The following is a 17,367-nucleotide window of genomic DNA, read 5'->3' as shown; positions in this document are numbered from 1 at the left end:
CTTAACGTACCACATTAATAAATTTTGACACCATCAACAAAAAAAAGTAACAGAAGGACTAACATAATTACTTTAAAATCTTAAAAAAAAAATTTTGATTAAAAAAATTTTTCAGACATGAATTTGGAAAAGTGTGTTTTTCTTTTTTAGAATTATTGATCTTTATATGTAGCTATCAGCCCAAAAGAACTAGTCCTACAGGTACACAAAAAATTGAAGAGTTATAAGCGCAAATAGAAACATAACGCTTTTTAGCATGTTCATCAGGCACGTAACAAGAAGATAATTTTAATATTCTGAATCATTCAATTAAATTTATGTGTTAAAGTAATTTTTAAAATATTAGATTTTAAAATTAGTTATTTAATTTATGTAACAATACACAATTGCATATGAACAACTCTGACACTAGCATGTATATATGAGAATAAAATTTATTATAATAATATCATATTCATAGTAAATATTAAAAGAAGAACATCCAAGTTCCAATACTTGCATCAAGTGCAAAAGAAGACTGAAAATCAAATCATACTCAACACTCAACAATGAAAACCAACACAAATTAAAAAGGCAATAGAACACTTGATGTCTTAGAAAAACTCATAATATATAATCCCAGTAGGCAAATTCACAGAAAAAGCTATTTATTTATTCTTGTTTGCCCAAGAGAGTGAGGAGGAAGTGCTTGTAGTCCCCTGAGGTTTCCTTGGCCACAGCATGCTCAAGAAGAACACTGTTTCTTTTGTAATACACTTCTGAGATGACCTTCAAGTCCTTCTCCGCCCTACTCACCACCACTCGTGTCAGCGCATCCTCGTCCGTTCCCACCTTCTTGATCGCGTTGCGCACCACCTTATACGATATCATCATAAGAGTTTAGGGTTTAGGGTTTAGGATTTATTGTTGCTTATCACTTTATACTTAAGAATGCAATACATTTTACCTACTAAGGGTATATTTTATATCAGTATTTTTATTTTTTAAAATATTATGAAAAAATATATAAAAAATAAAAAAAATATTTTACATAAAAATAAAAAATGCAAATACAAATCAAGTGCACTAACATCTAACCCACTAGTAGATAAAATACAAACACAAATGGTGAATAGGATTTTTTTATATTTTGTTTTTGGAGGGAGAGTGTTTTGTTATTTGGGTGCATCTTGTATGCTATTGTCCAAATTTTGTATGTTTGTGGGAAAAAAAAAAAAACATGATATTAACCGACAAAATAAAGGAGCCACTTACATAAGTGATGATTCTAACAATTTTATAAACACAAGGAGAGAAATTCACCAAAAAGTAGAGTAAAAGAAATTATAAAGAAAAGGTGGGTTCCAAGAATATATACAATTGTGCAAAAATTCAAGGACTGATTTTGTCGCATTGAAGACACCAATAAAATTTTTCAATGACAAAAATAAAAGAAATAAACGATATTGGTGTAAACTAGTAGGTAGAGAGTTGGTTTTACCTTCTCATAGTACTTAACATGATCATTGATGCAACGAATGGCAGTGTACAAAGCCTTCTGAAACTCATCGGAAGCTTCATCCAACAGTTTCTGCATCCAAAATTCCAAATATTTACAAATAATAAGTTAAACATCGGAATATCCTTTTTTTTTTTTCCAAAAAGTAATATATTATAAAAAAATAAAAGCTTTCAAAAAAATTATTATAGTATTACTCATTAGATTATTCGAATAAATACTAAATACGATAAGACATATCAAATTAGTACTTAACCTGCTATATCAATATTTAATACAATAAATTAACAACAAGAATAAAAAATAATTAAACTTTCTAGATCAAAAGAAGGGAATAAAAATTATAAGCATCAATCAAACTCAAAATTCATCTATTTTACAGCAAACTAAAATCTTAAGATTTTTTTTTTCACTTTTTTTCATAAACTCAAAAAATAAAAAATATCAAAGAAAATAAATAAATGTATAAACTATAGAGAACATAAGAGGGTTAAGATTTATGTATACCTTGGTGATGGAAGTGCCATGGATCTCTCTGTAACGGTTGAAAGTAGCAATGAGTTGAGTCTTGCTCCTTGTGCTGAGGACTCTTATGGCTTCTTCTTGGCTACCTTTCTTCTCTTTCACAGCCTCATGAAGAATCTCAGCTTCAGATTGTGCCAATTTTGCATTGATCTCATCACCAATGTATCTGTATGCAGTCACTAGCCCCAACAAAAGCTGCACAAAATCATCCCCAATAAAAATTCACATATAATCAACAGCGGTGTGTTTATGGATCGGATCCGATCCGTACCAAAAATTACGGATATGGATTCGATTCGCAATGCTATCGGATCGGATTCCGCACACTAATTCGATCGGATTGCGAATTTTGTATAGGTATCCGTACACTAATCCGATCCGATCCGCGTTCATCTCTAAACACCATAACATATCATAAAATAAATATGCTTTTTTCCAATAAAATTCTAGATATTTTAATTTAGTTATAACAAATATTTATTCAGAAATGTCCGTACGACCCAAAAATTAATCACTAAATTGTATGTATTTTATATAACGACAAATTTAACAGTTGATTTTAGTATAATATAACATAGTTATTTATTTATAAATTTTAAAATTCGGCACCAAACTATTAAATAATAAGATAACATAAAAAAATGACTTGCCTGGCGAAGATGTCCGGAAGTATGCGCCGCGACATCTTCCTCCAAGGATCGCTTATAGCGGTTGAGGTAAGCACGCCTCACCGCTAAAAGCTCCTCAGGGGACAGAACACATGAAATTTCCACAATGATATGGTAGTTCATGCCATTCCTAATGGCAACATTAGCCAAAACAGCATCACGATCCGCAGGTTCTAGAATCCACCGATAAACAGCTTTCTGTTTTTTCAAGTACCAATAGTAAAGAACAGAATTAGTGAGAGTTTTCAAATAATTTTCTTTTTCAATAGTTCAAACTCTCACAAAGATTCAAAAAATTAAGTGAGAAGATTCAAATACAAGACCACAAAATATTACCAAGACTAAAAAAATAAATCAAACATCTACATAAACAAGTAAAATTTGTAATAAACAAATAGAATTAGTGAGAGTTTTCAAAATAACATTGATGATAGAATCATAAAACATGATCAAAGCTAAGATGATCATATTCTTTTATGGTGAATTATGATACAAATTAATTAATAATGGTACCTCAAAGTCTCCTCTGATCTCCGATTCGAGGCGCTTAACAAGATCTTCATGGAAGATCTCTTCATAAGCTCTTCTGATTTGCTGCCTCTGATGAACATTTCTATGACCCAATATTGCTATCACACTCCTTTCATCAGTACCCCATCCTACAATATAAGTTCATATATTTACTTAATTAATTCATTTCAAATTCCGGTCTAAATAGGACAATCAGATAGATGACACAAAAACTATCCAATTCTCCAAAGTTTTGAAAGAAAATAATATAATAATAATAATAATAAAAAATGTACTAACAAATTCAAAATAGAACCAATGCATATATAAGACTAAGAAACAAATTTAATTGTTTATAATTGTTCCACCTTGGAAAGCCTTGTTGAGAGATTCAGCATCTTCCTGGGGAGAGTGGTTGGGTGGAGCAATAAGGGTAGCCATGGTTTTGAATCAATGTATGTATAGTGTTAACTATGAACTATCACAGATGTTATGATGATGAAATTTTCGTTCAGAGATCATCTATTTATAATTCATAACGCCAATGGTTTGCACTTATCCTGTAATTTTTCTATTGGTAATTGGTAATTACTAATTATAATATGGAATACAACTATTAAAAATTTTTATTGAAAACTATCTAGATGTACAAAAAAAAATCAACCATAAAATTAATTATAGATATAAAATATATATTAAAAATGAGTTAAATAATATAATTTAAAATAGAATAAATTTTGAATTAATTGTCTTATTGAATAATGGTAAAATAAAATATGTCAATTTTTTTTTAAATTGGATTTCAAAATCTATTTAATAAAAAATAGAATTTCATCAGTTTAGAGAATAAAAATAAAATAAAATAATTTCTTTGTTTTTAGATTTTAATAAAAATAAAAATAAATAAAGAGAGAGAGAGAGCGATGGGTGGAATTTATTATTACATTAAATTTTCTTTCCTTTTCATTTTTGACTCAACGGATACGAATTCTAAGCCAAATTTGGGTAATAATTAATAGCGGCATAACCTGTACTCAACTACAAATGGTTTATTCAGATTGGAGATCATTCACAAATCACTATATCACTGCCACATACATGGATTAGTGAACGGTAGCTTGATTTCATTATAAATTAATACCTTCATGATGATGAATTGATGATAGATGCTGTGTACCGACTAAAATTTTCTTAGTTTTTTTTTTTTTTTTTGGTGACTAAAATTTTCTTAGTTAAATATAAAAATGAGTATATGACTAAACTATTAAAATAATATTTGAAAATTTATATTTAAAAAAAATAAATATATAAATAATTTTCAAAAAAATTAAAATATCGCAGAAAGAATAAAAATATGATATTTTTATTAAAATAACTTTTGTATTTAACAAGTGGTTTATATATTTAATCTAAAATATTTTCCGAAATATTTGAGTAATTATTAGCAAAAAAAAAGGAAACACTTGGATAAATTTTTTTTCATTTGTTTAAAGAATTTGTAGTTGTTTCCAGAAAAAATTGAAAAACATTTCTTTAGTGTAAAATTATCAAATTTTAAAAATAAAAATGTTTTATTTTTCTAATTTTATATCCCAAGCCTTTTTTTAAAATATATTTCAATATTCGATTAATTTTTCATGTCTTTTAATTTTTTGAGGTTTATTTGTTTTTCATATTATTTTTATCAACGGGATAAATTTTTTAATTCAATTTTAATAATTTATCCTAAAAATATAAAACTTTCAGTAATTAATGTTTTCAATTAAAAATAAAAGCTGCATATACAGTTATATACAATTCTGTGCAGCTTTCTTTTCCATTGGTCTTTTTTTTTTTAAATTTATTAAAAAGTTAATGTATTTGGATACACTTTTGTCTAGATTCTAAATATATTAATTATTTAATAAATGAAAAGAATGAAATAAAACTAGAAAAGAAAGAGTTAACATTTAAAAAAAAAAGGAAAAAAATGTTTTTGATAATCTTTTCTCTTGTCCTCTTCTGCTCTTCACACACACATTATTAAGTATTAACTAACTAATGAAATTGTAGAAAAGGCCAACCTAGTGTAGAAATGATCATGCAAAATGATTTATGAAAAACGGAAAAATATGATTTATATCCTTCTTGTAAATTGAGTGGAAGATTTTTAAATAAGTAGAAATTAGTCTCCGATCTTAACTAAAACGTACAAAAATCATATCCTATTTATAACACAATTTTATAATTTCAGAATATTTCCATAACTACTAGCTAGTAATAAAGTGTGAGACTACAGCCACATGTTGGATTAGGTACATTATTCTAATGTCAGAGTTTGTTCAACTAATTAATAATCATGTTACTGAAATTTCTGGAATCCTGGTAGGATATAATGTAAATTGAAGCCTAAGGCGGGTGGTTACTTTTGTCTCCCCTTAATTTTATTATTAATAAATATTTTTTTGACCAATTAATTTAAGGTGGTCTAACAGTTAGCTTACTAATATATGTTTAGTCAAGTGTTAAAATTTAAATTTTATTTTCTACATGTAATAATTTATTGGTCAATAATAAATTCTTAAATAAAAATATAATTTATGATGAATTAATATTAATCTGCCAAATTAGAATATATAGTAAGAAAAAAACAACTTTTCGACCTCCTTGTAAGTTGTAAGCAAATAGATTAGAAAACTTATGAAATAGTTTAAAAAACTACATAATATCCATTGTTTATATTATTATTTCAGATCACTACTAGAAATAGTTAATGATAAAGAAATTGAATTATCTGGATGAAATTTTGTGTTTTAATTTAATTTTCTAAAATTGTCATAGCTATAGAGATAATTATACAAAATTCTTCACCAAATTTGAGTTTTTGATCAAAACTTGTTTAAAAGATATTTTTTTGCTTGAAAAGATATAAAAGGAAAGATAGATATGGGCAGGATATGAAATTATTATATTAAGGAAACATATATATTTTGTTTTTTTTTTCTTTTCTGGGATGAGTAGTTGATGAAACATAATCTACTATCTCAACGACATTTATATCAAGTAGGGAGGTTCTCTATTTTGTAATTCAAATATTTTTCGCATATAAGTTATTTACACAAATAACTCCGATCCATATAAGTCTCTTTAACTTAATTCACCCTATGAACTATTATTTAACTAATTTTTTAATCAACGTGCGAGTATATAACTACATTTTTTAAAAGGATTTCATTTTTTTTTAATTTTCTCAGTATTTTCGATCTACGTTCTCTCTTATTTCTGCATTTCTCTTCGTTCATTATCTGTGTTTTCTTTTTTCATTTTTCGCAATTTCTTTCATTCTCTACGTTTTTGAAATCAAGCTCTAAAATCAGTTTTGAACAGTTATCTCATTGTTAAAGATAATAAATTATTCAAGTTCAAATTGTAAGTGGATTACTGTTTTAAATTTTAGCTGCAATATTGGATGTGTAATGTTAGCTCTTTAGGATTTTCTCATTTTTAAAAATAAAAAAAAGCAGATAATGCATTTTCATGTTTGAAGTGATAACAAAAAAGAAAATTAATGTATTTTATAACGTATTTTCTTGTTATAACAAAATACGAAAATAATTCTTAATAAATACAGGATAAATGCCATTTTCTAACGTACCGAAGCTCTTCCCAATTCACGGAAAAGAAAAAAAAAAAAAAACGTTATGACAACTTATGCTAAATAGTAGTGGTAACAATTTATGAGAATCCAACGCGTTTGCACCACTATCGTTTTTGAAACGTTTTCAATTTATCGAAACATGCGTTACTGAAGTTATTTAATTAAGATCAAACCAAGCTATATGAATAAACAGTTATTTTTGAATAGGAGATGTTACAATATACACCACTTGGTCTTATATCATATTGCATGCAAAAAATGCGTTAGAAAACGTGTATCGTCATCATGGATGGCTAACCAACTTCATTGGCCTAGTGATTAGTTTATTAGTTCGTTTAAGTAAGTGTTAAAAGTTCGAATTTCGTTTTATTTATGTAGCAATCCATTGAGATATCGTAAAAAAAAAAATGGATGGCTTGCTTGTGTCCCTTTAATTTCTTTATATTATGAAGTATATATGGATATATAGAATGGCGAAAAACTCGAGGAATCCTAATATATTTTATAACGATAAAGATTTTGTGCATAAAGTACGTAAATAAGTCACATGGGAATGCATCTAGATTAAGGAACCAAATGCTTGTGAAAAGTTCATGCAGAGGAAAAGGGTTTCAGCTTCTTTCATACTTGACGGAACTTCTTGTATTGTAGTGTGAAGAATGTGACTGCATATTATGAGTGCTGTAGTGAAGTGTAAAGAATGTGAGTAAAGTGCTGGCTGGATTATATTATGCTACAGACTTACATAAACTAAACCAAAGAATGTTTTAATTTTGGGTAATGATATTTGAACACACTTTTTAGTTTGTCAATGAATAATATATTTTTTTCCCACGCACTTTTCTCTTTACTGAAAATATTACAATGTATACATGGCTTGGCTGGAAAGTGGTTTTTTTTTTTTTTTAATTTCACAAACCCGAAAAAATGTTTAAATATTATTTAATGACAATTACACTGATATCCTTTAAAGAGGAGTGCTAGGGATCATCAGAATTTATAATGTGTAGTCATTAATTAGCCATTATCAATATTTTTAAGGTGAATGTTACACATACAACCCCCTCTAAAATAACATGTAAGTTACCATTCATTATGTGTCACATTGTAATTGGTACTTATCTTAACCATAGTTGGGGCGCCAACGTCATCGCCATCTACTGCCCTCCCACACAACCTCTCTTCTATAGCCAGCGCCTCTTTTTACCATGGATCACTTCTTACCCACATAATTAATGGTTAATTTGGTTATTAAATTTTTTTATTAAAAAATATATCTTTATTTAATTACGTGATGGAACATATATTTATATGTAAAATATAATATAATAAAATAAATCTATTCAAAGTATTTAAAAGTATAATTAAAATCATGAATATACAAATATAATAATAAAATTTGTACTCCAAACAAATAAACATATTTTTTATCATACATATATTATTTAAAAATAAATATATTATTAAAATTAATAACAGAAATTTAAAATGATAAAATTCAACTTTTTTACCGTATTTTTTATAGTATTTTTATTTTTTATTTTTTAATTTATTAGTACTTTATTATTTAATTAATAATTAAACAAATTATTTTTATGAAAATTTATTTTTTGTATTATATTAGAGAAGAGACCAATATAACAGTTTAAAAAATAAATTGTATAAATATTTAAGAGATAAATATGAAATACATACTTAAGTAATGTTTAGTTTGGTTATTAAATTTTTTTATTAAAACAAATCTTTATTTAATTACAATTTAGAACATATATTCATATGTAAAATATAATATAATAACTTTATTTAGAGTACTTAAAACTATAATTAAAATCAGAAAAACATATTTTTTATCGTACATAAATTATTTAAAAAAAATAAATTGTTAAAATTAATAACACAAGTTTAAAATAATAAAATCTAATTTTTTTACAAGTATTTTTTATAGTATTTTTATTCTTTTAATTTTTAATTTATTCGTACTTTATTATTTAATTATATTTTACATATAAATATATGTTCCATCACGTAATTAAATAAAGATATATTTTTTTAATAAAAAAATTTAATAACCAAATTAACCATTAATTATGTGGGTAAGAAGTGATCCATGGCAAAAAGAGGCGCCGGCTATACTGGGAAGAGAGGTTGTGTGGGAGGACAGTAGATGGCGATGACGTTGTCGCTCCAACTATGGTTAAGATAAGGACCAATTACAATGTGACACATAATGAAGGGTAACTTACATGTTATTTTAGAGAGAATTGGGTAGCATTCACCTATTTTTAATAGTGTAAGATAATATCTAATAATGTAGAATTACTTATTTTTATTTTGATGATTAAGTGTTGGCCAAATTTCAATAAAAATACTGACCACTAGACTTTCTCATCCTGTAGAAGTTAGAAGGTAAATTTCTTTTCTTATATATTATTGCATAATAAATCTAATTGTATATGTATTTTTTTTTGGCGATTAATTGTATATATATTTAACATATGAACTAAATCCCTTCACATATTTTGATTTAAATATTTATTTTTATTTTAGAATTAAATTTTAAATAATTAATTTATCGCATCATTTTCGTTCTATAAGACTAAAACTTGTGTAATTTTAGAGTATATTTAGTGCATGTTCCAAAAATTTATTTTATTCAAACTGTAATTATTTGTTGAATTTGTTAAATAGATGTTTCTAGTGGTTAAGATGGTTAAGGATGACTCTCCAATAAGATTTTTACCATGGTAATTTTAGAGAGCAAAAACCAACAATATTCACTGTATCAAGGATGATAAATTTTTAATGAAGACTAGGTAAATATTTTGTGTATGTAATAGAAATTAAGAAGCAAATCATGAATGTTGGAATATTCAGGCTCCAAAGTATGTCCGAAACCGACAGAACCTCTATTCCTAACCTGATTCGACAGAAATTACAAGATGACACATTCCCTTTTTTTTCTCTATGGTCGTCGCTGTGCTACGAAGAAGACTACTTCTCTAGCACCTTCTCTTCCAGCGTCTTCCACTATTGCCGTCAGCCGTTGGTATCCACCGTTGCCAATCGGTTGTGAGATGATTTTTTGAAGAGGACTTGACAACACTATTGTTTGTTGAGATTCTTTCCTGGATGCAATTTTGAAGATGTCGTCATTATTGATTACTAAAAGCCTGGTAACTATGGCCGCTATTGCTTAATATTAATGTTTGGATTAGTTTTTTGCCGGAAATTGTTGACGATGATTTTATCCCTGACTGCAATTTTTTTTGTATGGATTTAAATGCAATTCATTTTTAAAACTCAGACTAATTTATTGAATTTTTTTTGGACAGCTATTTTCTTCTTCGTGTGGGTTTTGGTCCATATTAAATTTGTGTTATTTTTATTTGTTATCTTATCTTTTTCTTCTAGAAAGAAAATTTGTTAGATTTATCTTTTTCTAAGTTAGTTATACTTCTCTTTCTCTAAAGGAATCATCTAGAGATTCTGGTTGTTTTAGCTTATTTTAAAATTTAAAATCAGTTTAGTAATTAGTATAAATAGATATCATTGTTCTTCCATAATTCAATAACAACAACACAACAATAAAAATCCTTAATTTTTTTTAATCTTTTACATTTTTATTATGGTATCAGAACCTTGGTATTCTCCTTGAGGAGGATATATAACCTATCATCTTTCTTGTGAGAAATCACCATGTTTTTTTTTTCATCCCTCCTACAATGAATAATCAATCTTTCAATTTAGTTCAGAATCCAACCAATCCCTATTACATCCATCCAAGTAAAAATTCTACCTCAATCTTGGTTACCTCTATTCTAACATAAAATAATTACCATTTATGAAATAGATCATTCACTATAGTCATAATTTCCAAAAATAAATATGAATTATGGTTAGGGTAACAGGGGTGACGACAGTGTGTATGTGTGTGAGAGAATGGGTGAGGCGAGTGTGTGTGTTAGGGTTAGTAATAAAGAAATAAAAGATAAATAAGAAGATAAAGATATAAACTGAATAAAAAAAGAAACATTGAAATTGAAATAGAAATAAAAATGATAGATTGAAATTGAGTACAAAGAGACTCACTCTACTTCTACCTAATTTCTTGACGCAACAAGAAAGGGACTCCTCAACCTAACTTGTCAACGCCATAGTTTGGGAATTAATTCGAAGGGACTCCTGAACCTTCTACCCAATTTCCCGATGCAACAAGAAAGGGACTCCTCAACCTCAATTATCCACACCATGGTTTCATCACGAAACCAAAAGGGGTTTTCAAACCTCTAAATCATTCTGTATTGTGACTACCCTAGTTTATGAGGTATTTATAATCTCTTATTAGCTTAAAATATAGAAAATCCTTAACCCACAAATATAAGGTCCAATCTAGTAATTAAATAAATAAAATCAAAATACACCAAATTAAATTAAAATATTCTAAAAATATAAACTAATATCTTCTAAATAACACTTGAACTCTTCATATCACGAACATTTGAAACACGTATCATTTTCCTCCTCTTCAAAAAAGATTCGTCCTCAAATCTTGTAGGTAAAAAAATAGTATATGAAAAGGACAATAATTACAAGGAAGATAATTTTTTTTTGTTTTTTTTTCCTTTTTGTATATATATATTTTGCACTGTATGTTTTTTTTATTTTTTTAAACAATAAAATCAACAATAATGACAAAACAATAATAAAATGCAAACAAAAACAAGAACACAAGAACTTAAAGAAAGACACGAGACTCTTTTTTTATGCTAAAAGAAGAACAAATATAAATTAATAAGTATTAATCTAATACCTGAGCTCTGATACCAAATGATAAAGAAATAAAAGATAAATAAGAAGATAAGGATTTAAACTGAATAAAAAAAGATACATTGAAATTGAAATTGAAATAAAAAGGATAGATTGAAATTGAGTGCAAGGAGAATCACTCTACTTCTACCCAATTTCTTGACGCAACAAGAAAGGAACTCCTCAATCTAACTTGTCAACGTCATAGTTTGGGAATTCGTTAGAAGGGACTCCTCAACCTTCTACCCAATTCCCCGATGCAACAAGAAAGAGACTCCTCAACCTCAATTGTCCACACCATAGTTTCATCACGAAATTAAAAGAGGTTTTCAAACCTCTAAATCATTCTATATTATGACTACCCTGGTTTATGAGGTATTTATAACCTCTTGTTAGGTTAAAATATAAAAAACCCTTAACCCACAAACATAAGACCCAATATAGTAATTAAATAAATAAAATAAAAATACATCAAATTAAATTAAAACATTCTAAAAATATAAACTAATATCTTCTAAATAACACTTGAACTCTTCATATCACAAACATTTGAAGCACGTATTAGCAATGATATCCATCACACCACTATTTACAAATAACAGAGGACAAAATATGAGCCAATGTAGTAACAACATCCCACACTATATTTAAAATAACGTGTAAAATAACATTTTTAAAACAAATACAAACACACTCCTACCTAAAAACTAATAAAAATATCTCTGAAATGAATTGAAAATTGATCAAAACGGGTATAGATATATGCAAAAATTTCAAACCCAGGCTAGTTCATGACATTATAGTGCAGAGAGTGTTTAAATTGCTAACCACGTCTATATTGTTGTTACATTAGTCACTATCACAAAATGTATTATATAAGAAAAAGTATAAGTAGACAATGAAAATATTAAACAATGTGAATAATTGATATATTGGATATTCAATTCACTAGGTGTGCGGATGGTTATTCTAATATTAAGATTTAGGTGAGTAATTTGAGGTGTAGTGTGTTTTACTTGAATTGGGCCAATTTTAGGACCCATTGTTCATGTTGTTCAAAAAAATTATTGGTTACCTAGTATAACCCATTATATAATTGCAGTGAAGCACTAACTAAAATAAATAATAATTTGGTCACAATAATGTAAGTACATTTTCTATGTCTCATGTATCGTTTCAACTCAATAAGAGATAGGAGAAATTAGGGGTATTCATGGGTCGGGTGAAACCGAGTTTGATGTGTCCAGACCCGACCCGAAATATATATCGGGCCTATTTGTTAGACCCAAAACTGGCCCTAGACCTGATAAAACATACACATTTTCGGGCCACGATTATACTGGGTAAAAACCGGGTGAAAATCGGGCCGTTAACATTACCTTCTTGTAAGCTAGCATGTGAAAATATCCAAATTTTCAAGACTCCAACCATTATTTGACATGATAAAATTCACTTAGAAAAATATAATAAGAACCAACCCTTCCCTAAAACTAAAGCATAACCACAATCAATACTAATATTGTCTAATAACACCAAATATTTAAATCAATACAAATAACACAATATTATGCATTAGTCTAAAGTCTTATGCATTAGTCTAAAGTCTTATGCATTTTAAACATAAAACATTAACTTATAGTCTTATAATGACTAATAACACAAAATATTAAGGTTTACAATATTTAAATTCCACATAAGAATAGCCATCATCCATCACTAATAACACAAAATATTAATTGTGTATGATGACCGGGTCACCGGGCCGAGTTCGGGAGACCCGAGCTATGACCTGAACCCAACCCGAAATAATGACCGGGTCTATTTTTGAGACTCTTACCCGACCCTAGACCCGGTGAAATCACACCAAATTAACTCCTAAAAAGTTCGGAGTTGGGCTGAGTCTTCGGGTCGGACTGGACCATGAACACCCCTAGGAGAAACTTTCAATCATTCGTCATCTTTTTTAGATCGTCCTTACCAGTTTTGACTCAAATAAGATAAATATGTCTTTATTTAACTTATAGTCAATTTTCTTTACTATTACTATCAAGGACTAACTACTAATCACAAACTTTTGTCAATGACAACAAACACACTTCAAAGCCTCAACAACTAAGGCATATAACAACATTACAAGAAAAAGCAATATTTGTAATAAAAAAAATTATTACAAAAAATCAAAATTTTGAAACAAAAGGATTTTGTAACAAAAAAAGGGACCGTTGTAGTATGTCCCGTTACAAAAAGTTTTTGTAACAAAAAATAGAACTGTTACAATTCAAAGTGATATTTTGTAACAAATTTTTCTAATACAAAAAACCAATAGTCGTTACAAAAGTAATAACAAATTTTGATCTTCAAAATATTTTTGGTGACAATATATTTTTTTCTATCATAAAATTTTGTTACAAAATGTAACTTGATTTTGTAACATTTTTTTTCTTTAGTTACAAAATATTATTTATTTTGTAATAATTTTTTTAAATACAAATTACTCATAATTTGCCAAATTATATTAATTTTTTAATTAATTAATATATTAACTAATTTACTCAACAAGTCAACATTTATATAATATATAATAACATAGATAGTTCAAATATCTTTCATTTACTAAGATTGTTTTATAAATCTTCAACATATAAACTATAAAGTACAAACTAACAAGACATATTGAAGAACCATAATGAACTAGATAGATATATAGGACAAGAAAAACAAGGAATTATAAATCTCCAAAATGTAAACTACAAATTACAAACTTCATCATGTTCATTCATCTCCTTTCTCATGGTCATGGAGAAGCTTCTAATAAGTGCCACACACCTAAAAAGACCACCAACCAGAGCACTCACAAGTCTTAATTCTCAATTTCAGTGTAATTGAAATCCATAGAAAGATGAGGAGATTTAACTTAAATGAAAAACTAATAGTGAAACAAATTTAAACAAATTCCGACAGCATTTCAACAGCAATTTAGCATATTTCCCAAATTCACTCAATCAAATCAATATCCATATGAATACAATAACAATTAAACAAAATTCACATAGTCATCCATATGAAATAAGCAACAAACAACTTGAGTGTACAATCTAAATTCATCATCATCATTGCACAAACTAAATTCACATAACAGCAGCAGTTCACAATTCGATTCAGAAAAGAAGAAAATCATTATCATCCAATCACATATTCACAAAAACTCAAACAACATTTATGATCATTCAACAAACAATTAACAAAAATTTATTCCAAACACATTTAAAACAGTAAAATTTTTCTAGACCTAATTCCTCTACAAACTATGTTCATCCTACCTAACAACCTAGAATCCACTACAACATGCAAATCTAACTAAGTCTAACTAAGCAAAATTAACAGAATTAAATGAACTTAATAGAATTGAAAGAAAAATGCAATAAATGACCTGGGAATGTAGAAGCAGAACAGGGGAAAGGGGACAGGAAGAAATGGTGGTGAGCTCTCTCTTTTCAAGTTCTCCCTCTCTCTCTTTCCAACTGAGAATCACATCCAGAGTAGCTGCCCAAGTGAAAAACAGAACCAGGATAAAGAAAAAGGAAAAACCATAAGCAACCTCCTCATAATGTAAAAAGCTTGAAAGTAAACAAGTTTAGAAAGACTCTGGCCATTGATACTCTTGCATGTTAGATATTAATAGCGGCAGAAGAAATGGTTCCAAAACGGCGGTTAAAGTAGCAAGGTAGATTGCAATTTTTACAGAAACACATGCAACAATGATAGAATTAGCTATTGAATTACACTAGACAGTAGTATATCTTCAGGTAAAATTTGCTATCCCCTACCTTGTCCAAGTTTCAATATGACTGCTGTTATAAACACACTCAGCACCTTCTTGAAGACATCACCATTAAAAATTGCACTTGGATTCCCAGATCCATTCCATGCAACAATAATCATTGCCTAATCAAATATTAGCTATTCAGAAGTAGATCTTATTTTACATTATATTAAAGAGAAAAACAATTAACGTAGAGGGAGAGTGACAACATAAATACATAACGCAATATTTATTACCTGTAAGCACAAAATGAAGAAGCCCCACATGCGATCAAAACTTTTGAAAATATGCCAAAATGACCTTACCTTCAGTGACGGCGAGCTCGACATTATGCAGATTTCTGCAGAAATTCTGCACAAAGTATTTCCAACAATCTCACATACCAAATCCTATATTCAAGCCTAGGATTCATCTAAAACCACATTTCTTACTTTCTTTTGACTAACCAAAGTTGCCCAAGAACTCTTAATTCAATATATCACAACCTAATCAAACAAACAGTTCAATAACCACCATCTGACATAAAAATTAGAACCAGAATTTCCAGCAATCCAGTCACAATCATGATCTTAACTCAAAATCGTTCTTAAAAACCAAAATCAGCATTACCAAGCGTCTTTAAAGTCATCGTTCAAACATATTTCAAACGAAGAACAAAACATGCTTTCACAATTACAAACACCTAATACATTTTCAGTAAACTTTCACACCAACATACACGTTCTTTTAACAAAGATCTCAAACCACATAAAACCACCAAGAGACGCAACCAGTCACACATTTACTCTGCATCCAAAATCCATCATAGATCAAGCATTCATATATTTGCAATAATTCAGTAAACTTCTTAGGCATTCAAAGTTTAAAATATTTAATTTAATAAAATATCCCCTACCTTAGATAGTCGAAAACCACAAAATTAAGTGTGACTTCAACTTCGTTCCAACCCGCAGCAGCAGCAATAGCCTTAAATCAGATCAGCAATAGCAGCGGCATCTTCTTCCGATAGTGGCTCCTCTTCCACTTAGCACACAGTAGCAAGGCTCCCTTCATTGATGGCTTGGATGGTAGAAACAACTCAGGGCGATGACAATGGACCTTCGGTGGTGGCGACAGCCCAGCAACACGGTGACAGATCTACGGCGCGACATGGAAGTTCCTGCTTCGGGTTCCTCTTTGCGGGCTCCCTCTCTCTCTTCGGGTTCTTCTCAGGCGACGATTGTGGCTTCTATCGACGGCACTAGGGCACGTCGGTGATGGCGACACCTCTCACGACGATCCCTAACAACAACGACAAGGCAGTTCGGCAATGATGAAGGCACGGTGGTGACCCAGCAGAGGCTCCCTCTTCCACTGGCTCTCGCGTAATTCTCCCTTCCTCCCTGAATAGCGTCGACGGCGTCCCTCTTCCTTGGCGATAAGGACAGCGGCGGGGGCGAGGCGTGGGTCGACGGCAGGGCACGGTTCCATCCCTCTCTGTTTCGCGAGCTCTCTCTTCTCCCTTTCGATTTCTCTATGTGTGCGTGTAGGAAGCAAGAGTGAGGAACTTGAGTGTGAGTGCGTTAGTGAGGCTGAGAGTGAGTGAAGTGAGTCTGTGTGTGGGTGTATATCTGGAAAGAGGAGGACGGTGGTGAGTGAGTTATGAGGGAGGGTGAATGTGGCTCAGTAGAGAATGAACAGGTGCTAGGGGGAGGGTGTTACATGCGTGTATTTTAGAAATTGGGGTTAGGATTAGTAAATTAGAAATTAGGGTTTAGAATTTGAAATTTGGGGTTTGTGTAGAGTTTTAATTTAAAAATCAAATTCAATCAATATAATTAATTTTAAGAATATTATTTATTTCTCAAATTACAAATTATTTTTTATTAAACATTTCTAATTTAAAATTATAGATAAATAA

General features: G+C 29.2%; 2 protein-coding genes across 2 annotated transcripts; both read right to left on the bottom strand.

Annotated features, from left to right (window-relative positions):
• Positions 1-433: 433 nt before the first annotated feature.
• Positions 434-3,725, bottom strand: LOC107614035 (annexin-like protein RJ4). Its single transcript, XM_088496870.1, has 6 exons — positions 3,570-3,725; positions 3,205-3,350; positions 2,674-2,889; positions 2,006-2,218; positions 1,481-1,570; positions 434-855 (listed from the first exon to the last, which is right to left on the bottom strand). The coding sequence occupies exons 1-6, from the start codon at positions 3,640-3,642 to the stop codon at positions 652-654; spliced, it is 942 nt and encodes a 313-aa protein (XP_088352996.1). The 5' UTR covers positions 3,643-3,725; the 3' UTR covers positions 434-651.
• An 11,029-nt stretch (positions 3,726-14,754) lies between these two features.
• LOC107614524 (callose synthase 1-like) lies at positions 14,755-15,796 on the bottom strand. Its single transcript, XM_088495819.1, has 4 exons — positions 15,704-15,796; positions 15,472-15,589; positions 15,075-15,187; positions 14,755-14,766 (listed from the first exon to the last, which is right to left on the bottom strand). The coding sequence occupies exons 1-4, from the start codon at positions 15,794-15,796 to the stop codon at positions 14,755-14,757; spliced, it is 336 nt and encodes a 111-aa protein (XP_088351945.1).
• Between the last annotated feature and the right edge of the window lie 1,571 nt (positions 15,797-17,367).

This window comes from Arachis ipaensis, chromosome B8 (assembly GCF_059453495.1).
Source record: "Arachis ipaensis isolate K30076 ecotype BB chromosome B8, ASM5945349v1, whole genome shotgun sequence".
In the NCBI taxonomy this organism is placed as follows: Eukaryota; Viridiplantae; Streptophyta; class Magnoliopsida; order Fabales; family Fabaceae; genus Arachis; species Arachis ipaensis.
The sequence above is the reverse complement of the archived record's forward strand: the minus strand, read 5'-3'. Positions and strand labels throughout refer to the sequence as shown.

Coding starts and splice junctions, on each gene's coding strand:
- LOC107614035 (XM_088496870.1), bottom strand. CDS start 3,642: ATGGCTACCCTTATTGCTCCACCCAACCACTCTCCCCAGGAAGATGCT. Junction 3,351..3,569: donor TCTCAACAAGGCTTTCCAAG/GTGGAACAATTA, acceptor CTTATATTGTAG/GATGGGGTACTGATGAAAGG. Junction 2,890..3,204: donor AGATCAGAGGAGACTTTGAG/GTACCATTATTA, acceptor TTGAAAAAACAG/AAAGCTGTTTATCGGTGGAT.
- LOC107614524 (XM_088495819.1), bottom strand. CDS start 15,796: ATGTCGAGCTCGCCGTCACTGAAGGTAAGGTCATTTTGGCATATTTTC. Junction 15,590..15,703: donor TCTTCATTTTGTGCTTACAG/GTAATAAATATT, acceptor ATATTTGATTAG/GCAATGATTATTGTTGCATG. Junction 15,188..15,471: donor CATATTGAAACTTGGACAAG/GTAGGGGATAGC, acceptor TCACTTGGGCAG/CTACTCTGGATGTGATTCTC.